The sequence below is a fragment of the Lissotriton vulgaris genome, chromosome 1_1, assembly GCF_964263255.1.
Source record: "Lissotriton vulgaris chromosome 1_1, aLisVul1.2, whole genome shotgun sequence".
NCBI classification, from domain to species: Eukaryota; Metazoa; Chordata; class Amphibia; order Caudata; family Salamandridae; genus Lissotriton; species Lissotriton vulgaris.
The window spans coordinates 1,486,956,656-1,486,983,911 of NC_141685.1; the positions used below are offsets into that span (position 1 = coordinate 1,486,956,656).

The 27,256-nt window shown below is 46.6% G+C and overlaps 1 protein-coding gene across 2 annotated transcripts in view; it reads left to right on the forward strand.

Annotated features, from left to right (window-relative positions):
* Window positions 1-27,256, forward strand: part of CCDC146 (coiled-coil domain containing 146) — a 1,211,813-nt gene that overhangs the window by 532,305 nt on the left and 652,252 nt on the right. For both annotated transcript variants that reach the window (XM_086967356.1, XM_086967357.1), the window contains one exon: window positions 21,564-21,621. In XM_086967356.1, coding sequence (XP_086823482.1) covers window positions 21,564-21,621 — 58 coding nt within the window. The remainder of the gene's footprint in view (window positions 1-21,563; window positions 21,622-27,256) is intronic.

Below are 27,256 nucleotides of genomic sequence, written 5' to 3' on the forward strand. Positions count from 1 at the left end.
GTTGGTCACACCTGGAAGCCTCATTTCAGTAGCTTTTAATGAGTTTAAAACAAGCAGCTAGTGGCTTATGTCCGACATGTTTCGTTCCGCCTGGAACTTTTTCAAGGTAAGCCTTTGCCCATGCGTCACACCACAGTCCAATATTCAATGTCATTTTGTTTGCCTCCAATGGCATTCATTTACGGAATCACTTCCTGTTAAAAATGCATTGTGGTACTTGTGGTCGTGCTCTGGTTCCAGACTCTTCATTTCATAGTCCGAGTTCTTCAAAAGTTGTTTTGTTTTGTTTCGTGTCTCCCTCAGTGTTGTTATTTCAGTTGATTGTTTTCTGACACGAGAGGTCGGACAGTGATTTAAAGAGTCTGTAGTTTCTTTGAAAACCCTCCAGTGGGTTGAGCGCTGCGCTGCTCTTCTGGCGACGCTTGCTTCAAAGTGCCTCAGTAAAGTGACGGGCTTCCTCGGGTCACCCTGCATCGAGACTGGCACCAAACCAATGCCGAGATCCAGTCCTCGGTGGCACCTTTCTCCCTTTCTTCGGTTTTTCCGATTCAACAAGGATGGTTCAAGGCGGGAGAAAGCTGGCGCTCTTGTGGCGGTGTGAATCCTTCAGCTGAACCACGCCGATACGTATTCAAACAGGGTTTCATCCCGGAGGAAAAAACAGTTGGTCACACCTGGAAGCCTCATTTCAGTAGCTTTTAATGAGTTTAAAACAAGCAGCTAGTGGCTTATGTCCGACATGTTTCGTTCCGCCTGGAACTTTTTCAAGGTAAGCCTTTGCCCATGCGTCACACCACAGTCCAATATTCAATGTAATTTTGTTTGCCTCCAATGGCATTCATTTACGGAATCACTTCCTGTTAAAAATGCATTGTGGTACTTGTGGTCGTGCTCTGGTTCCAGACTCTTCATTTCATAGTCCGAGTTCTTCAAAAGTTGTTTTGTTTTGTTTCGTGTCTCCCTCAGTGTTGTTATTTCAGTTGATTGTTTTCTGACACGAGAGGTCGGACAGTGATTTAAAGAGTCTGTAGTTTCTTTGAAAACCCTCCAGTGGGTTGAGCGCTGCGCTGCTGTTCTGGCGACGCTTGCTTCAAAGTGCCTCAGTAAAGTGACGGGCTTCCTCGGGTCAGCCTGCATCGAGACTGGCACCAAACCAATGCCGAGATCCAGTCCTCGGTGGCACCTTTCTCCCTTTCTTTGGTTTTTCCGATTCAACAAGAATGGTTCAAGGCGGGAGAAAGCTGGCGCTCTTGTGGCGGTGTGAATCCTTCGGCTGAACCACGCCGATACGTATTCAAACAGGGTTTCATCCCGGAGGAAAAAACAATTGGTCACACCTGGAAGCCTCATTTCAGTAGCTTTTAATGAGTTTAAAACAAGCAGCTAGTGGCTTATGTCCGACATGTTTCGTTCCGCCTGGAACTTTTTCAAGGTAAGCCTTTGCCCATGCGTCACACCACATTCCAATATTCAATGTCATTTTGTTTGCCTCCAATGGCATTCATTTACGGAATCACTTCCTGTTAAAAATGCATTGTGGTACTTGTGGTCGTGCTCTGGTTCCAGACTCTTCATTTCATAGTCCGAGTTCTTCAAAAGTTGTTTTGTTTTGTTTCGTGTCTCCCTCAGTGTTGTTATATCAGTTGATTGTTTTCTGACACGAGAGGTCGGACAGTGATTTAAAGAGTCTGTAGTTTCTTTGAAAACCCTCCAGTGGGTTGAGCGCTGCGCTGCTGTTCTGGCGACGCTTGCTTCAAAGTGCCTCAGTAAAGTGACGGGCTTCCTCGGGTCAGCCTGCATCGAGACTGGCACCAAACCAATGCCGAGATCCAGTCCTCGGTGGCACCTTTCTCCCTTATATATATAGAGAGAGAGAGAAAGAGAGCGAGAGAGAGAAATACACATACACCCTCCATAACAACCGCAACTCCGACAAAGGTGCCACACGATATCCAAATGCTCATTAGGTGTTTATTTTTCATGAAACAGCAACACCCAACACAGGACACCAACGCATTTCCTGTCAACAGCATCTAAACTGCCTACTTCCCCATCATGTCTCAAGGCAACAGCCACATTGGAGTTACTTTTGATTACATGTAGTAATGTTCCCTGAATTCGAACCAGATATTCAAATATGATTTTTCAGGAGTGATTATCACTTTATGTATGGAATAGATTTGAAACTCTGCAGCCAAGAATTCATTATCAAGTACCAATGCACAACTGATCCAATACCTGCCATACCTGCAAAGATCAGCGACTATTATACATTGCACATCTCATAGAGTATCCTGTTTCTTCAATACAGCACTATAGCATATATATAACACGATATTAAATTGCGAATGCCTATGTATTATTTTCTGATTTTCTACTATAGATATCCAGTGCATCTATTGTTATTTCACAATAAAGTGAAAATACAAGCAATTTGAAAGGATTCCTTCATGGGATTACCTGAATAACTAATATTCATTATAATTGTGTACTAATACTATTGAACAATCCACATAAAGTGCAGATGCATACTTCTAGACAATTTACCACGGGGATCAGCAATCCCCTACTAAAGTGCAAGCCCTTGTTAAGGACTATTATTTCAATGCTCTCATTTCTGCCACTTATAGTGCAAATGCATGTTCCAAAAGCACAAACTTGAAAGCATCAAGAATGTCCAGTGCAAAGTGCAAGTGCTATTTATAAACAAGTCACTCTGTCATTCTTCGTGAATTGTTCTAAGGTGCAAGTGCATGTTGGTAAACATTCTTTTAAAGGTGTTTGCAGATGCGATCTTATCACTCTCTATATGCATATAAAGTGCAAATACATAAACATGGACAATTTTCCTAACTATTCCTGCTATATGCAAATGAAAGTGCTGATGCTGTATGTAAACAATTGCTACTGTGATCCAACTTCCCTTACAGTACATCCCTTGTTATACAACCATGTACTCTACATTAATCATGCGGGATCCACCTAACCACAATTGTCGGTATGGTTCCATTCCGAATAATTTTTACATATCCCACAGCATGCAACCTAGCACTGTAGCTTGACCCCTTGTGGCTAGTATATTTTGTCAAGCTGCTGTGACAAAGGCTAATACATGTCCCTTTCAACAGTCTCTAAAGTGCAAGTGCTGTTCAGTATATCACATCAGAATATACAGATAAAAAACATTTTATGATAACCAGAAGTTTCAATTCTCAGATTCTAGAGGGTCTAGCAATATGCTATCAATAAAACTCAGGATCTAAAAATGCAGGTTCCAAGATATAAGTACCGACTCTTCATAAATGGATTTGAAACTCTGCATCAAGGTTATGCCCTCGTGGTTTTTCAGTGCCCAAGAGAATTATCATCCTCTAGTCACACTGACGTAGTTCCAATTCCCTATTATCTCTGCATGGGTGGACCTCAATGTGCATTATACCATAATATTGCAAGGATGTTAAATTGCCTTGTCTTGTAAGTTGCACAGTTAGTTCAAAATTTGCAAACCTTGCAGGTGACACATTTCTTAAAACCATAGTTCCTACTTGTCAGCCAGTATGGCTCCTGGGAGAACAAGGAACTTGTTACCAAATAAAGGTGCCTTGCGATAAGTCACCAAATAATGGTGCCTTGTGATATGTAATCCTGGGGTGCTGATCAATGATATCTTTCAGCTGTTCATCATGTTGTAAAATGTGCAAGATACACATGATCAGGGAGCTAATGGGCCCATATTCCATTTGGAACCCGTTAAAAAAAAATATCACATGGTCCTGTTTACATGTGTCTCATGGTGTGGTTGTGGATTTAGCCTGAGTGTTTGAGAACAGAAATTGCTCCGTATTACTGGTCAGGCTTCTCTGAGAACTTGTGCTGGATATCCCCTCCCAGAGAACCGTGCACTCATTAATCCTGGCTTCTGTTTCAAATAATTCATCAGTCAAACAGATCCTGCATGCCCTTAATAGCTGACTGTAGGGTATACTCCATGTCTGGAAACGTGGATGACCACTATTGCCAGGCAGAATGGAATTGTAGGCAGTCTTCTTCAGAAAACATTGGTTTGATGGACTCCCCTACTACTTGTAGCTTTACATCCAAGAAGTCAATTTTACACATGCTTCATTTTACAGTTATCTGTATATAGTAGGGATTAGTTTTTAAACCTGCAACATACTCACTCAGCGATGCCTTATCTTCATCCCACAGTATGAACAGATCATCAATGAAGTGCACCCACATTGCAATCTTACCGGTACGGAGCGCATTACAATCAGCCCATGCAACTTCTTTCTCCCACCAGCCCATAAAGATGTTGGCATACATGGGGGTGAATGCTGCTCCATCGCTGTGCCTTGCTTCTGGAGATGTATTATTTTGTCAAAGAGGAAGATTTTGTGCGTTAGGCAAAAGGAGAGCATCATGAGGCATATCGTAGTATGTTGCCCAAGTGCCAGGGATCTTGATCTTAAAAAATATCTGCAAGGTTCTATACCATAATCATGGGAGGTGGATGTATACAATGAGCAAACGTCCATTGTTACCATAATATAGCTACTGCACCACGAGATGTTGTTAATCTTGCATAAAAAGTAATTAGTATCCTGTATATACAATGCAAGACTCCTGGTGTAGTGACATAAAAACAGATCTAAAAATATGGATATATATACATACTTATATGACGAAGCTTTTTACAGCGAAACGCGTCTGTCTGGGGTGAGGGGGGTTTGCAAATAAAAATTCTATATACCGGAATTCCTGAGTGCTTGCCGTTTCTCTGATGATAGAAAGTCAGACTGTGTTCCATATATACTTATATATATAAATATATATAGCTCCTTCCTGGAAAGTTTCAGGTTGATCCATCAAGCGTGGGGCAAGAAAAAAGAAGATCCCAAAAGGCAAAATCTCCATGCATTTTATATAGATTTCGTTCGACAAGGCTACCGCAAAAACTGCTGAAAGGAATGACACCAAATTTGTTATGCAGCTAGATCTTGATCCGCAGATTGTGCTTTTTGTGATTTGGTGTAAATTAATGGACAAAAAAAATTGAATATCTAGAGGTCTAGGCTTGCAAGAGTCTCCAGAGATTCTAGGGTGAGCGCCAATTTAAAAATGGAGCATTCTGATTGGCACACTGTATTTACCTTGGGCCATCTCGCTCCTGCGGAAGTCAGACTCCGGCGGGAGTGAGCGCTCTGATTGGCTGCCAGCAACATGAGAAACATGAGAAAACTTATTTTGGAGAAAAAAAGTGATATAAGGGGGCACCCAGCATGATGGAATCTACACTGACCTTGCTACTAACTGCCTGGAAGGAACACCCAGACATCCAGGTCCCATCAACCCATTTCCTATTAAAATGCAATTTGTACAATTCTCATTAAACAAACTTACCTTGATCTTGCTGTCTATGATCTGTACAGATCACACAGGATTCATTAAAGACCAACAAACTTGGGACAATACTCAACTGGCTTTCAATGCGATTGATAAATCTACTAAACTTAATACTCATATGCTCCTCTTACTTGCTGCAGAAAAGGCATTTGATACAGTACATTGAAGCTTTCAGTGCAAGACTCTAGACAAAACGGGCCTGAAGTCAAGACAGATCTTGTTCATAAAGATCAAGTGTAAGCATTCCTCAATCACGCTGAAAATGAAATCTCACTCAGCAGAGCCCATTATCTTTTTTAGAGTTACTAGATAGGGATGTCCCCTATTGCTGCTGGTTTTTGCTTTATCATTGGAACCTTCAATAGGTAAAACCGTGGAATAAATGTCCTAATGAAGGCTGGACAGATCCAAATGGCCTTGTTTACTGATCACGTTTTGTGCTTCATAACAAACCTCATGTTCCAGGTTTATTTTTTTATTTTTTTATTTTTTGAGCTTTATATTGTGCCAACTTCACCCCAGGGCATTAGAGCGCTTCACAGTGTTAGCACATGCACCATATGTTTAAGATAGATGTAGAGTAAATACGGATACACAGTGACTGAGAGTGTCGAGATAAAGGAGGAAATTGCATAGGTAGCCACTACTTTAGCTACATTTGGCATTAATACCAAGGTGAAAGAAAGTGACATGGTGTCAGCCAATAGATAACTTTGTCAATACAATTTTGAGGTAGATACAGTACACAAATATATAAATATCTCTATACAGAGCACAGCGGCAATTGCACAAGTTTACCAAAGGAGTTAAACTAAAAAAGAGCACATAGTAACAGCAAAAACATTTTTTTTAAAGGCACTAGAAAATGAAAAGTAGTAAGGATGTACAATATCATTCAGAGGTAGCCAGGGTTAAGGCCTCTTACGGAGGGGAGTAATTTGGGGCCCAGTTCTTCCTGGGATAGTGGCGTGCAGATTTGTTTAGAGGGTGCGGGGAGGGAACCTGTTGTGCTTTAAGGAGGAGGGTTGAGGTATTTTTTGAGGAGCAGAAGCTTCAGTTTCTTTTTGAAGTGTGGGAAGAATTCAGTTTCCCACAGATCCTGTGGCAGTGAGTTCCTGATTTAGGGAGTATTCCCAGTAAAGGAGCAGGTGAGAGTTTTCTTAAATTTTGGAGGATTCAAGAGTAGACTGTTTTCCAGCTTTTGGCCGTTTTTTGTGAGGTAGATTTGTTTTTTAGTGTAGTGTGTGAGTAATGCAGGCAGTTTTAAATATGGCCCTGGTCTCAACTGGCAGCCAGTTGAATTGTTTGAGGGTGGGGAGATGTGATCAAAGAGCCTTTCCTTTTATATAAATCTGGCCGCAGCATGGAGTGTGGCTTTCAATGGGGCTAGGTAAAATGTTGGGGTGTCTCTAACTACTGAGAAGGGTTGGGAAGGACTAATGATTGCACCACCGTCTTTAGTTCTTCAATGGGGATGAAAGGTTTGACTTTTTGAGATTCTTCAGTGTGTAGAATGTGCGTTTTGCAGAGGCCTTGATATGGTCTTTCAAGCTTAGTTGGCAGTCAAGAGTAATCCCCAGAGATTTAACAGAGTCAGAAATGAACAGTTTGCAGTTTAGAGGTTGTTGAGCCAGCTGACTATGAAAAAAGACTTTTCCTTGGGATGAATGAAAAGGAGTTCAGTTTTGCTGGGGTTGAGTTTGAGGCGGTTTCTGGTCAGCTAGTCCTGAACTGTGAGGAAAGTGTTATTTAGGTGTTGGATGTCTTTGACTGACACGATTTTCATGTAGAGTTGGGTGCCATCAGCATATAGATGGTAGGCTATTATAGCTTGCTTCAAGATCAATGTAAGGGGTTCCAGATAAAGGTTGAATAGTGAAGGCGATAGGATTGACCCTTGAGGGATTGGAATTGTTTTTGAGATTGAGCTGTTGAGTTTGATTAGCTGTGAGAGTTTAGTTAGGAAGGAGTAACAACTGACAGACAGTCCCGTTGATGCCTGCTCGCTGTGAGAGGGTGTTTAGGAGGATGCTGTGATTAACAATGTCGAAGGCAGCTGAAGGTCTAAGATGACTAGGAGGCATGCCTGGCTGTTGTCTCAAGATCTGTGTAGGTCTATGATGTTTAGTATAGCAGTTTCATTACTGCAGCCTTTCCTGAACGCCGATTGAAAGGTGTCAAATAGGTTGTATTTTTTGATGTAGTTGTTGAGTTGAGCAAACACACATTTTTCAATGGTTTTGGTGAGGAGGGGGAGGTTGGTTATAGGTCGGAAGTTGTTCTAGTCAGCGTCCTGTTGATTGAGAAGGGGGACCAAATTAGCAGAGTTTGAGGGGAACCAGCCTAGAGCCACTAGCTGGGGGGAGTTGATGATTTTGGTTCAAATCAGAGAAATTATGTGCCTTAGATTTTATTACCATTGCAGCAGGAAGGGAGGTCAGATACGCGAGATGCCGGCTTCATGCTGGCGATTAACTTAAGGACTTCTTCTTCAAGGGAAAAGTTGAACTTAGACCAGGGTACGTTGTTTTCAGTTGCAGGGGGAGAGGGTTGTTGAGCTGTTTTGGAGAGAGGGGAAAGCATCCGTTCAGTGACGGTAGGGTTACGGGTGACCCCTTTCCGCAGGGAGCATCTTTAGGCCAAGGTGGGGAGGTGGGCAGTGCAATACATAGTTCAATGTTCAATATATTTTCAGCAAAAAATTGGCAAATGCTTCACAGTGTTCTGAGGAGATGTTACATGAGTGCTTGGGGACGGAGGAGGTTTGCAGTTTGATGATATTGAATAGGTCTTTTGGTCTGTTCTTAGACCGGTCACGTTGATCTCAGAAAAAGGCAGATTTTTCTTTGAAGATGTGTATTTTATATTTTATGCATTCAGGCCAGAGGATCGAGAGGTGGGATTCTGAAGGTTGTTGTCTCCAGTTTCATTCAGCTAATCGGAGATAATGCCTTTCATTGTTCAGGTCTTTGTTGAACCAAGATCTAGAGGGGATTTTTTTTGAGTTTCAGGGGGGCAATTGTTTCCACAAGTTCTGTAATTTTTGTGTTGTAGTGAGAGGTGAGGTCCTCAGCAGATGATAGGTCGGGAGGATGTAGAATGTGGGTACTAACTAATGCATCAAGCTCCTCTTGGGGGATTTGGTGGATGTTTCTTACCCAGCACTTGGGACAACTGCATTGTTAAGAGCGATGGTGGATGGAATTGAGATCGAAGAGAATTTGATAATGATCTGACCTGTCGGATGGAAGTATAGAGCGAATAGATAGTGTATTGTGCTTGGAGATGAATGCGTCAAGGGTGGAGCCCTTATTGTGCATTTGCATATTGCAGTGTTGTGTGAGATTGTTTGCTTCTAGGAGGGTGGACAGGGCTTGCACTGTGGGGTCTTTAATGTTGTTCAGTTGCAGGTTTGGGTCTCCTAATATAATGTTGGTGCTGTCTTTTAGTGAGATTTGTGCTATTAAGCGAGATAGGTCTTTGAGGAGTTGTGAATTTTTACCAGGAGGGTGACAGATGACGTGGAATTTGATGGGGTTTGGTCCATTAGAGGAGTGCAGAACTCCTAGGTATTCAAAGGTAGGGTGTTTGGCAGTGCTGAAGGGAGTTAATCAGAGATAGCTCTTGTGTATGAAGGTCACTCCACCACCCCTGCCCCCTTTGTGGTTGCTGCAAATGATTGAGAAGCCCAGGGTGGAGATGAGGTTGATGTAAGGTGATGAGCGGTTGTTTAGCCAGGTTTCAGTTAGTAAGCAGATGTCCATGTTATGTTGTAAGATGGTATAAGCTATGTTGGATATCAGCAGTTTATAAGCATGCAGCAGGGAGTTGGGAGGGCGGCCTAGGAGGGCAAGAGGTGTTTGTGCTCCTGTTCGAGCTGAGCACAACCGGGATCTTGTAGCAAGAGCATTGGCTGGGGGTATTTCCATAGGTGTTATTCGTCGATTTTACAACTTGCTGTGGTGTTCCAGTCAAGGAGCGTTTGGGGTGGAGTCTGAGCCGAGTGTTCGTAGCAGGGTAGTGCATTGAAGGATCATAGGATCACAAAACAAGCCGGAAAGCACTCAAAGTAAATATGTTAAAATTTTCAATGCCAACTACGTCCTACTCCTTAAAGGATGCAATAGAGTGTTTAGAAAACAAATTGAAAAATCTCCAAATCTTCTTGAGGGAGGAGTGGCGAGGAAGGTTGTGTGTGATCAAACTGATCATTACGGCCTAGTTTATTTCTATGTTTTCCACAAATGGTCTTCAAAGTTAGTTTAGTGTGCCGGTGTTCACACCAGAAACCCTTTAGAGCCCTGAGATTTCTTTAGCCAGGCCTCCTTCAATAGACTGGGCACTCCCCAAACTGGCAGTTAAAGTACTGGACAACAACTAGCAAGGGCCTGATGGTGCCCAGGAAACGCAAGTTAATCCATTTTCTTTTTTTCCTATTTTGTCAATAAGCTGATAGTGGATGAGAGTGGTACGGTATCCAGTCATCAGGAGGATATGCAGAGGTGTCTCCTGTCTTTGTTTTCCACTCTCTATAAAGAGAACAGGGCTCCCTCTATCGCCTCAATTCAGGATTGACTTAAAGGTAAAACTTTACCTAGTCTGTCAAGGGAGGGCCGAGACCTGTTAGAAAGCCCAATCTCTGATGATGAAATAAGGAGCTGTTTAAAGAAGATCGAAAATAATAAAGCGGCAGGGACAGATGCACTTCCAGGGGAGGTTTATAAAATCTTGGAAGAAGTTATTTTACCTAGACTCAAAAAGCTGCATCACTTTGTCTTTAGCCCGGAGGGCAGTATCCCCCCTCATGGAAGGAAGCAATAATTGTACTGATCCTGAAGCCCGGCAAAGATCCCCTTAGACCTGATTCATATAGACCAATCTCCCTGCTGAATGCAGATTATAAGATCTTTACTAGCATTCTGGCAGGGAGGTTGGTGAGGGTAGCTCTGCAACTGATTAATGAGGACCAAAAGGGCTTCTTGCCGGGAAGATTCGTACAGGAACACATTTTACAACTAATTGGGTGTATTGACCTGGCGGTGGCACGGTTGGAACCCTTGGCTTATGCTTAAGGTGAAATGAGGACTAAAAACAAATAATTAAAAATTAAATAAATAAATAAATAAATAAATAAAATGTGAGATTTTACCTCATAGAAGTGTACAAATGTATGCAGTCGCGAAAATCAGAGGACTATTGATTTCTTTTACTCCTCAAGAGCATGTCATTGTAAGGTTTTATCACTATTTCTGCAACGCAAAGGACAATATTTTAAATGTATAACCCAGAAGTGGTCTAAGTGGATATAGCGGCCAATAACATTGGAAGAATTTGGCACATCTGCTCACAGAATGTATCAAGTTTGCACTACAACCAAGCCTAACGTCTCAACGCAAGTCAGCACTCCATTTTTTATAGAACGTAAGGCAAAATACGACACTGCAGTTACAGTTCAGGAGAGGAGGAAGGGCGTGCCCTAGGTCATGTTAGATGGCATCAGGAGGTGGATTCATTGTATATCTGATAAGACCAAAGTTTTCCTCCAAAAACTTACTCTTCTGAAAGGTAAACCGCCACTTACAGTTCCACGATTCAACTAGCAAATGAAGAATAGCTAATCAATATTGCCTCTGAGGGGGAGGAGCCAAGATGGCGATCGGAGCAGACCTGTAGGCTCCCGGCCCCGCCAGCCTTTGTCCGCCGCACCGACATCCTGGCATGTATCCTGGTGAAATTTAATACCGGATCGCGTGCGGCGCGGCGCTGATTCCAGCGGTGTTTTCCCTGAGTCTCTCCCTGCCCGGCGGCCGGAGATAGCTCCGAGACGACTTTCAGCCCTGGACCCCGCCTGCACACTCGCTCTTTGCCGTGCCCCGGAGGACTGATGGTGGCCAGCCTACCCTATCGGCGCTGAAGACCTGAGCACCGGTGGGAACCTCGTGAGGCACTGTCCGTGTAGCGCCCGTCCCTGCCAGTGGACTGTGCTGCCCCGCCTGAGATGGGGTCCGATTTTCAGGCGCCTTCCTTTGGAAGTGAGAGACATGGGCTTCGGCCCACACTTTCTTTCTGTACCATCCTGAATGCCCTGCGCGACTTCCGTGCCGATATGCACCAAGGCTACCAGGTACTTGGAGGGAAGCTGAACGATATGGCGTCGGCGCTGCGGCAGGGATGCAACGCTCTGATCCAGCAAACCCTCCATTCGTCTCTGCCTGCGTCCCATGGGGATACAGTGCTACCTTCTGCCCGCCGGACAGATTTGCCCGCCTCCAATTCTATGGACGCCCGAGATCGTCAGCCTGCCAACGATGTCTGGGATACTTTGTCTCCCCTTTCACCGGAGAGTGCTACATTGTTGGATTTTACATCGCGAGTGCCTTGGAACCTATCCACAACATTGCTGACCCTAACGATAGCTCCTGGGTTATATCCTCCGACTTTGTTATCGAAGAACTCACACATTCTGCAAGTCTCTGAGGAACCCCCTATTGTAGTTGGTGGATTTTCTGGTGACTTTCGACTTCCATTTTATGTTTCTAAGACACTTTCATTCTCTCCGCGGCCATATTGTCTCTTTGTCTTACAGTGGGCGGGTTTTTTCCGGGGAGCGTATTTGGGGATGTATCCACGATCGGGCCAGGGCTAGGCTGCTTCTTTAACAGCTTCTTTGCTGGTTGAGCCGGGGTTGGGACGTTTTTTCTGCATCCAGTTTACTCTAACGCTGCTTTCCTCTTTGCTCTCTCTGGGGCGGGCTGTTTCCTTTTCTCTGACGGTTGTGGCTCCTCACGGGGGGCGGATGAGTGGGGCCACCTGAGATCGGGCCAGGGCTGGGAGATTTCTTTAGTGTGCTGTACGCATTGCCGGGCGGGGACTGGGATGGGACTACTTATTGTCTGATTTATTCGCACATTTTGAATTGACTCTCCCCACCTCCAGCTTTGCTTGCTACTTCTGTTGTGCTGCTGATACTTGAGGTTGGGGATGCTTACGGGGCTGGTGGTGACCGGGAGTATGTTGAACTTTCCTCCTCCTACCTCTTCTGAGAGTCGGAGATTGAGATGGTCTTCTCACTCTCTATACTCTCTTTCCCGCTTGGGGTTCTTTTGGGGCGACAGGCATGCCTATTGGGGGGGGGGTGGGCCGTGGCCTTCCGCTGGTATGCAGGGTGGGGGGATGGGATGTGTTTCGTGTTTTTCTTTGTCTCTATGGCCCTCTTTCTTTTTCTTCTCTTCTTCTGTTTCTCTCTCTTCTGTATTTCTTTGTTTCTTCTGGGGTCGGGGTTCAGTGTTCTTAGGGAGTTTAATGTGTTGTAACATTCTCTGCATAGCGTTTGGTCTTAGTTCCTTGATGGTGGCCACCTGTTTCCTGACAAATGCCTTCCTCTATTATGCCTCCTTCAGGGTGCTCCTTGAACGAAGATGGCTATCCTGGTCACTGATTAGCTTTGACTCTCTTCGTGGTTTCCACATTGTACTCGACAAAATCATAAAATTAAACCTTTTCCTATCCTCATGTTATGGTTCTATGTTCTACACGATACTCTTCGCTCATGGACTGCTTTAACGGCGTTCTGTCCTATTGGTTCTTTCGTATCCTTTCCCCATATGTCATAGCGGCCGGCCCGAGGGGTTGTAGGCAGACGCTGTGTATTGTGCATTTTACAAATAAAGTTTAAAAAAAAAATAAATAAAAAAAAAATATTGCCTCTGAACTTTCTGGACACTCGATAGCTTCACTGTACCCACTGCAGCGAGTTAAGTGTGCCAAGCTCCATATCATGCGAGTTAGTGGATGCAAGCACACACATTGCTCCTTCAACCAAATGTGATTGGGCCAGTCCAGTGTAAGTCTAGGTTCCATGAGTGCCTGCTTTCACATATAACAACCTGTACTGTTAATATACCTACTACAAGCTGCTGCTCCCGTTTGGATCATGTTCAGAAAACACAAGGACACATGGAGTTGCAGCTTGCTGATGCTTGCAATTGGTAATTGGGCAGAGTGTACTGCCACTGTCTATTTGTAATTGTGTTGTTTTTCACTTGTGCAAATGACCTCCTGTCTGAGCCAGACTGTGTACACTTGACAGGAAATGTAACGGCAGCATTACGTATTTGACTAAAATTATACTAGGCGTTAATGTGTCCACATAAGAGTGGCTTTCATTCTGGTTCATCTACATTCTTGCAGCATTTGCTCGGTGCATCAGCCTTCATGGGTTACAATTTTGTATACTGGAACGAGAAGTGAGAAGTCGCTAGATAACCAGCAGCCCCTCGTCTTTGAGTCCATACCTAACCCACATTTCTTCTCAGGCATGCCTCAGGGGTTATCTGCGATGGGCAAAAGGGTAACTCTCCCAGGTCAGGTGAATTGGGAAACAACCTTTACAACGCGGTCATTATACCGCAGTACCTTTACAACACAGTACCGTTACAACACAAGTCATTACAACGACTTGCTCTAGATGGCACTCTAACCTAAGGAATAGTATTATTTACTATTACAACACCTTCCCTACTGTAGCACACACTGGAGTTGGAATAGTAAATTATACTATTCCTAAGAGCAGCGCGCCATCTAGAACAAGTCGTTGTAACGACTTGCGTTGTAATGGTCTGCGTTGTAACAAAGTGGTTGTTGCAATGACAGAGTTGTAAAAGAACGCGATGTAATGACTCATGTTGTAAAGAGTCATATTCTTCCATCCTAGTATGCACTTTCTTCATATTGCATGTAAATCGAGGATTTGGCAGCTCCCTGACAAATAGCCACCCAGAACCTCTCTTAGAGTTCAGGAGATATTCTTCCAATTTCATGACATATGTGAGTGAATGACATGGCTGATCCACCTCAAGTATTCAGGATAGAAGGATGTTGTTGGTTACAAGCGTCCCTGTGAGATCAGGTCCTCCATTTTCGTATTGTCTCTACTTTCCACTGCTGTACTCAGGTCTATCATGCCCAATGGAGCAGTTTGGTCTGTGTGTACACACCTCTCCGTTCCAACTGACAATCTAGTGCACATAGTTCTCTCATGTTTATGGTGTCAATATTATATAATTCACCTGAATGTGACTCTTTACAACGTGAGTCATTACATCGCGTTCTATTACAACTCAGTTGTTGCAACTACCATGTTGTAACAATGCAGACCATTACAATGCAAGTCGTTAAAGCGACTAGCTCTAGGTGGCGCGCTGGACTTGGGAATAGTATCTATACTACTATTATAAAGAGAGAACTTGCACCTTTTGGCAAGGTAAACTCGGGAACCACAGCGCCAATCTACACACCCGATACATCTATGAAAATGTCAGGGTGTGTAGATGGACATAGGCGACAATAAATAAAAAAAAAACGTAAATTAAAATATTAAAATTTGTAAACAAAGTAGTCCCCTAAAACAAGCGCCGGCCGCGACGTAGCGCTGATCGCGACCTACACGTAACGTAATGACGATATGCGGGGAGGAGCAGTGACTTGCGGCGAGGAGTGGTGGCTCAGGTATGACGATATGCGGGGAGGAGCGTTGACTTGCGGCGAGGAGTGGACTTGCGGCGAGGAGTGGTGGCTCAGGTAAGGAAAAGGCAGGCGAAAGGGGGGAGGCGGGCGGCGGGCCGGAGGCGCGAGGCGCGAGGCGGGAGGCAGGAGGCAGGAGGCGGGAGGCAGTAGGCGGTATATCCAATGTCGGGGCGGGTGGCAGGCGGCGGGCGGGAGGCTCAAGGCTGAAGGCTCAAGGTGGGAGGCGGGAGGCGGTATGGCCAATGTCGCCAATGTCGGGGCGGGAGGCGGGAGGGATGCGGTCTGGGCAATGTCGGGGGGTGCACCGAGGCTAAAAATGCTGCCCCTAGCCCCCTTCTGCCCCGGGCAAAGCCGGGGCGGGCTGCTAGTAATTTACTATTCCAACTCCAGTGTGTGCTACAGTAGGGAAGGTGTTGGAATAGTAAATACTTAGGTTAGAGTGCCATCTAGAGCAAGTCGTTGTAACGACTTGTGTTGTAACGGTACTGTGTTGTAAAGGTATTGCAGTATAATGACTGCGTTGTAAAGGTTGTTTCCCATCTCGCACCCATGACATTGAAAGTAATGTTTGGCAGAGCTCAAGCCTGAGCTGGAGGGATTGCAATGAGGTCGGATCATATCTCCCCATGTGGTGGACGTGCAAATGCAGTTACACTAACGTACCCCTAGTTTCTTTAAGGCCTAGGAGGAGGGGGAAGGGAAATAAATACAAAATAGAACAACCTCTTATCAGGCCTGTCTGATTTGTCAAATGGTAATAACTCTAATCACAGTTTTTACTCTACAGCATAGATACACAGAAGAAAACTGACTTACATTTGAATTTTGCTTATTTACCAAAATTATTTTTGTATATTTACTTTTTTGTATTTTCACACTTTCTTTATATAAAAGATTCTATTGCTAAACACATTACATAAAACATATTCACAATATTATTTCATACATTATTTCATACATACCAACTATCACACTACACGTACAAAATCACAAAAAGACCACATCTGAACAGGAGTCCTACTGCACTATTTCTGTTTGTCTTTTATCAGTGCCTTCCATAATTTGAGCACAAACATAAATCCATCACTATGGTTTTGAATAGTCATTTTCTTGGCTTGGTTCTTAGGTGGAGCTCACAGATGTGCGTCGCTGGCCTACGCGCGTTTCGGTGAAAACAGGATGTTATCACCTTCCTCAGGGCCAATAAAGTACTATTCCATCTTTAAAATTGGCTGGGGGGTTCTATATGTCTTGCAAAAAGCAGACAGCGTTTCTTAGTCTTCCTGAGTATGGAAATGTCCACACAATTTTTTGGAGACATAGACTTGAATAACTTGAGTCTTCTATGTGTTATAAAAGACTTGGTATCCCGACTTTAGAATGTTTCAGCCAAAACTGATTGTCCAGATATTAAAAGTTGTGGTGTATCCAACTGCAACCTAATTCTATAGGGTTGTATAGTAGTATCTCAAAGACCTTTAAAGAGGTTCATCTTTGCCTATTCTGAGTCTTCTGAGATTTTTGTGTGTAAGGAGCCAATCCAAGTCTATGGCTTCCATTCACGTCTGGTTCCGTCCGGGACAGCTCTGCCAGGGCGTGCAAATGCTTCAGAAGGTTTTGGGAAGAGTTTGTATCCTTAATCAAAAACATCACCAATATTCATCTGCCATTGGACGAAGGGGGTTTAAGTGCGCTATCTTTAGCTAGTATGCTAGTCTTCCATCTGTTATTGGCTACCAAGTTATTGATAAATCATACATGGAGAGCCTCTAACCTTAAAATATGAACTTGTGGTGGATTTAAGTCTGGCAAGTCTATGCAGGGGAAAAAATGGTGGAACAGTTAAGTACATGGTATCTCGTTTTGAGAAAGTGTAGACTCTGTTCCACATATATGTACAGAGACAGCCTTTTCAATGATGCGTTTGCACCCCTCGTACTGCTACTTCTCATGGCTGGGGTGGGTGCTTATCTCCCCAACCGCCAATAAATACTGTGGTTTTGAGAAGGGCAAGGATGGAACACTAATAGTAGCTGATATGTGACCACGTATGACATGTGGGTTGAGATATTTCCCCTTCTATTACTTTATGTTCTCTCCCTGGAAAAAAGAGACTAAAAGACGTAAATGTATATGCTCTTAAAAACATTGTTCCTGAACTCCTGACTGTAACAATGCCTCATCCAACGTGCCGTTTTATTATAGCTCCGAGTATGAAAACTTTAAATGAAGTCGTTTAAAAAAAATGAAAGTCAAAGTTCCTGTAGTTGGTCTATTGAACTTGTTTTTTGCAAAGCTCAGTGGTGTGCGGAAGCTGCAGAAGGTACCAAGAAAGGAAATGATGCAAGGGCAAGCTCTGTGGAAATGGGCTATTGAACAAAACTAATAACCCGTTGCATATTTGCTCACGGTATACTAGTATTTCTCTTTTATTCATATTCTGTTAAAGAGAAAATGTATTTTATTTTTCTAAAAAAGTTCAAGAAAAAAGAAGAGCCTATGGTCACCCATTTGACAGTTTCATTCGACCGCCTTCTTTTCTCTCTTTGCTGTTTTAGTTGTTGAAATAACTACCTTCGTTATGAGACATGCTTTATTTCCGAAATAACGTTTAATGATCATCCTCTTGTAAATGTTTTTGTCTAACCAGGACGTGCAATTCTATTTCTGTCCCTTCAGACAAAATAATTAAGTAAAAAGAGAATGATTTTTTCAGGGATTTTTCCACTCATTTCCAACACCCCTCTACTTGCATTTAGGCCTCTTATGCAGTGTAAAGAAATGTGGCTGATCTGTGTCCTCCTGTTCTTTTAAGGCTTAATCTGAAAGCTGCAGGGCTGTGTTTTTTAAAACACCCCATGTTTAAGAAATCTGAAAAATTCTCACTTGGCCCCTTGCTAAATACTTTTGAAATCACCCCTGTTTCGATCCTGATTCCCTGGATGGCATTAGTTAAAGCAATATTGACCTTGCTCCCTTAAATATACAATTCCTATGGTTATGATTTGTAAGAGAAAGCAGTAAAGTAGACCAGTGTAATGGATATGGTATGTTTCTACGGTTGATACCAAGTACCACCAGCCCACACAAAGCACACTAGGGCCAGCTCTTCCTGGACACTGTCGGGCCCCTACCAGTCACCAACCGCAGTCGCCAGCTAACTCTGCCTGCTGCTGTTCCTCACCTCTTGCTTCTCTCTCTGCTCCTTTGTTCCACTCATCTTCCTTTCTACCTTATTGCCATTGTTCCTCTATTGAGCTTCTAAAGGGGTTTTCCTTTTCAATTTGCTTCCGTTTAGTGCCACCTTGCACTAAAGTCTCCTCTTTCGTCTCTGTTTGCTGCCCATTTGCTCTATTTTTTCATTTGTCTCTGTTTAGTGCCTCTTTTAATTTCCTCTGTTTAGTGCCTCCTTTAATTTCCACTTTTGCCTCTGTTTAATGTCTCCTTGAATTTCCTCTTTTGCCTCTGTTTAGTGCCACCTGTTGCTATATTTTTAAACTTTGCCTCTGCTCGCTGCCTTGCATTCTATCTAGCTCTTTTTCCTTCCCTCGCACTCCCCCATCACTCCTGCTTTGCTCTTGCGCTTCCTGCTAGCCCTGGCCACTGCCACCCAGTGCCCCTCTTACCCCCAAGGACCTACTTAAAGGAGGCCGCATTGTAGCTGCACAGCAGACGCATGCAGGGCAAGCCTGTTTGCGCATGTCCATGCCTGGACAGCACCCAGCTCCAGGAATCCTGCCTTCCCTGCTACTCGTTGATACACTGCCGCAGAGATCTGAGCGCTGGACCCTATACTTCGAAGCAACCACTGCTGCCGCACCTCTCCACGATCAACAGTAGGACTTTCCTCCTACCGGCACTGTCTCTTCTCCTGCAACAGTAGAGCACTATCATCAGAACCCCCAGGACATAGCGGCATGAATTAGCAAATTTAGCGGCACAAATATGGAAATTTAGCTGCACAAATATGGAAATTTAACGGCATTTTTGCTGCACTTTATTTTACTCATAATCATTCATTCTCAGCCTTAAATCAATGGAAACTGTTTTAGCAGAGTATTCCGCTTTGAAATAGGCAACCTGGGATATGGAACAGAGGAAGCAGCCCATAAGTGAAGGCTGTTATCCCTTGGAATTGCAATCTTCCATTTGCTTTAGTATAGGTTCTGAGAAGCCCATAAAAGATGGGCTGGTAGCATCCCATGGGAAATGGTATTCCAGAACCTACCTTAGTGAAATTAAATTTGTGCCTAATATCACACAATTTCAGCATGGAAGCCACGATTTTATCCAGATTTTCTGGTTTCACTCTGTAGTGCGGTGAGAGGACCCCGGGCAGTGACAGTCAGTGCCTCCTTTGGGGTGGGACCAGGGGCCCTGGTATGCGATGAGAGGCCCCCTGACCGCCCTTGCAGTGGGTCCTTTGTGATTCCAGCTTGCAGGGTTTACTGATCTGTTACTGTTTGTCTTCGAAGATCATTGCACCCCCACGGGCTCACGCCCGTTTTGCTACCTCCGCCCTTCATGACGCAACAAGGTAGGTTTTTTTAACATTTCTTCTATTGTGGACTCATTGTAGAATGAAGCACTGTGTAGGAGGCATTCAAGGACATAATCCGAGGAACAAACATAGCCAGACAATGGGGTATCCTGAAAACTCTCTGAGGCCATTGTGCTATCTTCAAAAAAGATCCTTTCACATGAATAAACATTTTATTGTGGAGCAAGAAACAGTGGTGCTGGCTGCAATCCACGCTAATCTTGGGGGAAAGAGAGAAATAACGGAAGGAGAGCTCAGTTATCATGGGCAGGGGCGTAACACAGGCCCCACCCATACCAGAAATCTGAGGGCATCTCTCTACTTGTGCCTCCCTGCTCGCCATCAGACCAGTGGCTTAACAATAGCCCCTGCAGCCCCCGCTATGCAGGGGGGGGGGGGGACCCAGAACTCCAGAGGACCCCATTCGCACTGTGTACGGGCAGGCCTGAAAGCTCCTGCCTAGGTCCGGAGGGTGGGGCCCCCTCCATGCACTTTGCAGGGGCCCACCACAAGTTTTGGTACGCCACTGTGCATAGGGGCTAGAGCCAGACGATATGGAGAGGGTACAGACAGGGCAGAACCTTGGCACGCTTACTATGCCACTCATGGACCAAGTCTGACGTTATTGAAATGCCCCAGGAAGACTACACCACTGCACATGATGCTGAGGAGATTTTCAACCAGCGCCTACCTCAGTTTAAGAATCCTCACCATTAAAGAGTATACCGTTTATATCTCTTTCCATTTTTCAGCGTGAGTATAGACCCAGTCATTGTTTTTCCAGCCAATAGGTGTGCAGGGAAAGAGCTCAGCAAGTATAAGGTAAATGTTGGATGTCTGATGTGCTATTTCTTCTCCTGCAGCCTGCATCCTTCCTTGTTGCCATGCCATACTCCTCACTGTTCCTACCACTGCCCCAGATGCATTGCTTTGACTCTGTGAGGATTGGCTCTGTAAGGCAGTAACACCGATGCTCTATGCTGCACCTTCATCTCTCCCTGAGCCAGCACATTTTCTCCTGAAGGGCCTGTGGAACCTCCTGGCGCCCAACACACCCACTCCTTGGCCGCACTTTTCAGTAACAAACACTCTGGTGTTAGTTCACTGTGTGTGCAGCACGTAATTGAGGCTGCAGCATTGGAGCGGTCAGATTGCCCCTGTCTGTGTGGTTGTGGCTGTTTATTTTTGCTGCACTATTGAAGCTTCAAGTGAATAAGTGTCCAGATCAACACAGTCTCCTCCGCCTGCTTCCTCACTTTTCGCATGTTCTGTAAGATCTTCAAGTAGCTCCCCGTCAACACTCAAGCTGTATTCATCAACTGGCTGGACTATGCAACGCATTCAACGTGGGAATCACAGCGCACCTCCTGAAGAGACTGCAAACCAAACAAAACTCAGCGGCCAAACTCATCCTCGACCTCCCAAAGCAGACTCACATCACCCCCTACGTCAACAAGCTCCACTGCTCCTCATCCAGAAGAGCTGTACATTCAAGATGCTGATCCACATCTACAAAGCCCTCCACAGTCGGGGACCAGCTTATATCAACCAACGCCTGAACTTCCACAAACCTTCCAGACACCTGCGCTCTGCCTCCCTCTCTCACACCCCCCACATCCTCCGTAGCAACAGTGGAGGATCATCCTCCTACCTCGCTGTGAAGTCCTCAAAGAACCTTCACCTCCAGACCTCATCCTCTCTGCTTGACATTCAGGAAAGGATTTAGGACCTGGCTGTTCAAGTGAACCCTCCCTGAGCAGCAGGGTTCATAGCACATGGATCCCCTCACATGTGATTAGCTGCGCTATACAAGTCCTGTTTGATTTGATGCCAAAGGTTAAGAATTTAAGCTGCTGGGCTTTTCGATAGTTTTATAGTTGAGGAAGTAAATAATGTAACTACTGGTGAGAATGTACTGATCAAGCAAATATAGGTAGCCACTTAAATTATTATACATGTTTCTAAGACAGTCACGCCAAGTTAAGATGAGAGGTGAGAACTATTTGGCATAATTCCCATTTGTATAGTATTTGCTGAATGAAACCAAGTATTGACCAACCTCATCCCTGTTCCTGTCTTGATTTCCTTGCAGTTTACGGGCAGAGAAGAAGCTGTTGGAAGGTGAATTGGAGAGAATCCCCAAAGCTGTGGTGAGTTTGGAATTCGTTTTACTTTCGTAACCGTATCATGTCAGCAGAATGATTATATTTAAAGGCAAATTTCGTTCATGTAGAATTATTTGATGCCTATATTTTGAAGAAGGCTACTAAAGGTAAGCCTCTCATGCTCAATTGATGTTAGAGCTCAGTTAACGTACACAATTAATCTATCAATTTGTATCAAATGATGAATCCTGAAAAAGATCTTGTATATGTTAAACCAAAAGATATCTTTAGACAATTCAAGGATGAGGGCATGCCTCACCATGTAAATCCTTCGAAAAAAGTTTTAATCAAATTGTTTGAATTCATGAAACGTATTTGTTTTAAAAGCAGGACAGAAGATACAGTCGCCTGTTCAAAGAAGCGTATGCACATCAAGCACATTTGTTCCATTCATTTTAAAATACATTGAAACATTATAAACACCGGTCCCTATTGTCTGTGTCTCACTTGGGAATGTTCCCGTATACTCTATTTATTTCAAGGAGTAGGGTAAAAAAAACTTCGAACCCCCTCTGCTTAATTCTCGAGTATGGAGACCGTGGAATAATGTTCTGTGTGTTCCTGTACCCTCGAAAAGGGTGTTGACCATGGGCGTCCGCAGGGGGGGGCAAGAGGGGGCCCTCCCCCCCCCCCTCCTCCCCCTGGATCCAGGCCCGGTTATAGAGGTTGGGCCCACATACCTGGGCCGACTTTCCTGCTGGGGCGACACCTGAAAGGCTGCTACAGTACAGCCCGAGTGTGAGTCCCAGCAGGTCACAGAGGCATGTCATGGGCAGTATGACAATAGGCCGGCAGAGGAGACACAGCATGGAGCATCTCCCCCATCCCAGGCCTCAGGAGATAACGTTGAGTTCTTGGGGAGCTGCTGATACTTTCAAGCAGCACAATTAGCAGGGAGCCGTGAGCTTTGGTCCCTCACAGCAGGCCATAACGATCAGATACAAAGCTAAGGGGCGTGGGTGGGGGCGTCGTTTGGGGAGCAGGGTTAGTGCCAACATTCTTAGTTTAAAAACTGTGAAGTGACAGACCGGATTGAAATTGAAAGTTTCATTGTTATAAATTTGTGCAATGGGGAGAGTCCTAATACAGCTAAGAGTGGAAATACTCCGGAAAAAACACTAAGGACTGAAATAACTACATTTAAAGAACAATATGACTTAAAATGGAAAAAAATGAAAATTCGATTTTGACAATGTTGTTGTGGAAAAATGTAACTAACCCTCCATGTTGAGGCTAAGGGAGACGTAAGAGCAGAGGAGAGATAAAAGAGAGAGACAGAGCCAAAAGGAAAAAGAAGAAACAGAGTGGGAAGTAGAGACAAACGAAGAGGGGGAGAGGAAAGAGTGAGAAATAATTGACGACAGAAGATAGTGAAAGAGGCGAGGGGGGGACATTATTATAGATAAGCACAAGGAGGCAGGGAGACAGAGGGCGACAGACAGAAGGAGACAGACCGAGGGAAGGGGGCAACAGAGGGAAGGGGGCGACATAGGGAGGGAGACAGACAGGGAGACAGATAGAGGGAGATACAGGGTGGGAGACAGACAGAGGTAGAGAGACCGAGAGAGATGGAAAGAGAGGGAGACCGGTAGAGAGAGAGAGACTGAGAGAGGGAGAGGGAGACCGAGAGAGAGGAAGACCGAGAGAGAGGAATACCGAGAGAGAGGGAGGGGGACAGAGGGACGGAGACTGATGGACGGAGACTGATGGACGAAGACTGAGGGACGGAGACTGAGGGACGGAGACTGAGGGAGGGAGACTGAGGGAGGGAGACTGAGGGAGGGAGACTGCGGGATGGAGACAGAGACAGACAGAGGGAGACAGAGAGAGAGGGAGATAGATAGGGCGGGGGACAGATAGGGCTGGGGACAAAGGGAGAGACAGAGGGCTACAGACAGAGGGAGGGGGATGATAGAGGGAGGGAGACAGACCGGGAGAGAGACAGACAGAGGGAGGGAGACAGAGAGAGAGGGAATCACAGAGAGAGGAAGACAGAGAGGAAGACAGAGAGAGGAAGACAGAGAGAGGAAGACAGAGAGAGGGAGACAGAGAGAGGAAGACAGAGTGAGGGAGACAGAGGGAGGGAGACAGAGGGAGGGAGACAGAGGGAGGGAGACAGAGGGAGGGGGGGAAGACAGAGGGAGGGAGGAAGACAGAGGGAGGGAGACAGGGAGGGAGGGACACACAAGGGAGAGAGAGGGAGGGAGACAGAGAGAGGGAGACAGAGAGAGGGAGACAGAGAGAGGGAGACAGAGAGAGGGAGACAGAGAGAGGGAGACAGTTAGAGGGAGACAGTTAGAGGGAGACAGAGAAAGGGAGACCGAGAAAGGGAGACAGATAGGGCAGGGGACAGATAGGGCGGGTGACAGAGGGACAGAGGGAGAGAGAGAGAGAGAGAGGGAGAGAGGGAGGGAGACAGATGGAGGGAGACAGGGCAACAAAAAGAAGAAGGGGGCGACAGAGGGAGGGACACAGACAGGGAGTCAGATAAAGGGAGACAGTCAGAGACAAACAGAGGAAGGGAGACAGACAGAGGGAGGGAGACGGAGAGAGAGGAAGACAGAGGGAGGGAGACAGAGGGATGCAGAGGGAGACATAGAGAGAGGGAGACATATAGATAGGGAGACATAGAGAGTGGGAGACAGAGAGGGAGGGAGACAGAGAGGGAGGGAGACAGAGAGGGAGGGAGACAGAGAGGGAGGGAGACAGAGAGAGAGGGAGACAGAGAGCGAGGGAGACAGAGAGAGAGGGAGACAGAGGGAGGGAGATAGAGAGAGGCAGGGGGAGGGAGGCAGAGGAAGGGCGGCAGAGGGAGGGACACAGACAGAGGAAGGGAGACAGAGGGCGACAGACAGAGGGCGACAGACAGAGGGAGGGAGCCAGAGGGAGGGAAACAGAGGGAGAGAGACAGAGAGACAGAGAGAGACAGAGAGACAGAGAGACAAGGAGACGGAGGGAGACAGACAGAGGGAGGGAGACAGACAGAGGGAGGGAGGCAGAGGGAGGGAGACAGAGAGAGGGAGACAGAGAGAGAGATAGAGGGAGGCAGAGGGAGACGTAGAGAGAGGGAGACATATAGATAGGGAGACATAGAGAGGGAGGGAGACATAGAGAGGGAGAAGGACAGAGAGGGAGGGAGACAGGGAGGGAGATAGAGGGAGGCAGGGGGAGGGAGGCAGAGGGAGGGACACAGACAGAGGAAGGGAGACAGAGGGCGACAGACAGAGGGTGACAGACAGAGGGAGGGAGACAGAGGGAGGGAGACAGAGGGAGGGAAACAGAGGGAGGGAAACAGAGGGAGGGAGACAGGGAGGGAGACAGAGAGGGAGGGAGACAGAGAAAGAGGGAGACAGAGAGGGAGGGAGATAGAGGGAGGGAGGCAGAGGAAGGGAGGCAGAGGGAGGGACACAGACAGAGGAAGGGAGACAGAGGGCGACAGACAGAGGGCGACAGACAGAGGGAGGGCGACAGACAGAGGGAGACAGAGAGAGGGAGACAGAGAGAGGGAGACAGAGAGAGGGAGACAGAGAGAGGGAGACAGAGAGAGGGAGACAGAGAGAGGGAGACAGAGAGAGGGAGACAGAGAGAGGGAGACAGAGGGAGGGAGACAGAGAGAGGGAGACAGAGGGAGGGAGACAGAGGGAGGGAGGGAGACAGTGGGAGGGAGAAAGAGGGTGAGAGACAGAGGGAGGGGAGACAGAGGGAGGGAGACAGAGGGAGGGAGACAGAGGGAGGGAGACAGAGGGAGGAAGACAGACAGAGGGAGGAAGACAGAGGGAGGAAGACAGACAGAGGGAGGAAGACAGAGGGAGAGAGGAAGACAGAGGGAGGGAGACAGAGAGGGAGGGAGACAGAGAGGGAGGGAGACAGAGAGAGAGGGAGACAGAGAGAGAGGGAGACAGAGAGCGAGGGAGACAGAGAGAGAGGGAGACAGAGAGAGAGGGAGACAGAGAGAGAGGGAGACAGAGAGAGAGGGAGACAGAGGGGGGGGAGGGAGGCAGAGGAAGGGCGGCAGAGGGAGGGACACAGACAGAGGAAGGGAGACAGAGGGCGACAGACAGAGGGCGACAGACAGAGGGAGGGAGACAGAGGTGGGGAAACAGAGGGAGAGAGACAGAGAGAGACAGAGAGAGAGAGAGAGACAAGGAGACGGAGGGAGACAGACAGAGGGAGGGAGACAGACAGAGGGAGGGAGGCAGAGGGAGGGAGACAGAGAGAGGGAGACAGAGAGAGAGATAGAGGGAGGCAGAGGGAGACGTAGAGAGAGGGAGACATATAGATAGGGAGACATAGAGAGGGAGGGAGACATAGAGAGGGAGAAGGACAGAGAGGGGGACAGGGAGGGAGACAGGGAGGGAGACAGAGAGGGAGGGAGACAGAGAGAGAGGGAGACAGAGAGGGAGGGAGACAGAGAGGGAGGGAGATAGAGGGAGGGAGGCAGAGGAAGGGAGGCAGAGGGAGGGACACAGACAGAGGAAGGGAGACAGAGGGCGACAGACAGAGGGCGACAGACAGAGGGAGGGAGACAGAGGGAGGGAAACAGAGGGAGGGAAACAGAGGGAGGGAGACAGGGAGGGAGACAGAGAGGGAGGGAGACAGAGAGAGAGGGAGACAGAGAGAGAGGGAGACAGAGAGAGAGGGAGACAGAGAGGGAGGGAGATAGAGGGAGGGAGGCAGAGGAAGGGAGGCAGAGGGAGGGACACAGACAGAGGAAGGGAGACAGAGGGCGACAGACAGAGGGCGACAGACAGAGGGCGACAGACAGAGGGAGGGAGACAGAGAGAGGGAGACAGAGAGAGGGAGACAGAGAGAGGGAGACAGAGAGAGGGAGACAGAGAGAGGGAGACAGAGAGAGGGAGACAGAGGGAGGGAGACAGAGGGAGGGAGGGAGACAGAGGGAGGGAGACAGAGGGAGGGAGACAGAGGGAGAGAGCCAGAGGGAGGGGAGACAGAGGGAGGGGAGACAGAGGGAGGGAGACAAAGGGAGGGAGACAGAGGGAGGAAGACAGACAGAGGGAGGAAGACAGAGGGAGAGAGGAAGACAGAGGGAGGGAGACAGGGAGGGAGGGACACACAAGGGAGAGAGATGGAGGGAGACAGAGAGAGGGAGACAGAGAGAGGGAGACAGAGAGAGGGAGACAGAGAGAGGGAGACAGAGAGAGGGAGACAGAGAGAGGGAGACAGAGAGAGGGAGACAGTTAGAGGGAGACAGAGGGAGGGAGACAGAGGGAGGGAGACAGAGGGAGGAAGACAGACAGAGGGAGGAAGACAGAGGGAGAGAGGAAGACAGAGGGAGGGAGACAGGGAGGGAGGGACACACAAGGGAGAGAGATGGAGGGAGACAGAGAGAGGGAGACAGAGAGAGGGAGACAGAGAGAGGGAGACAGAGAGAGGGAGACAGAGAGAGGGAGACAGAGGGAGGGAAACAGAGGGAGGGAGACAGAGGGAGGGAAACAGAGGGAGACAGAGAGGGAGGGAGACAGAGAGGGAGGGAGACAGAGAGGGAGGGAGACAGAGAGAGAGGGAGACAGAGAGAGAGGGAGACAGAGAGGGAGGGAGATAGAGGGAGGGAGGCAGAGGAAGGGAGGCAGAGGAAGGGAGGCAGAGGGAGGGAAACAGA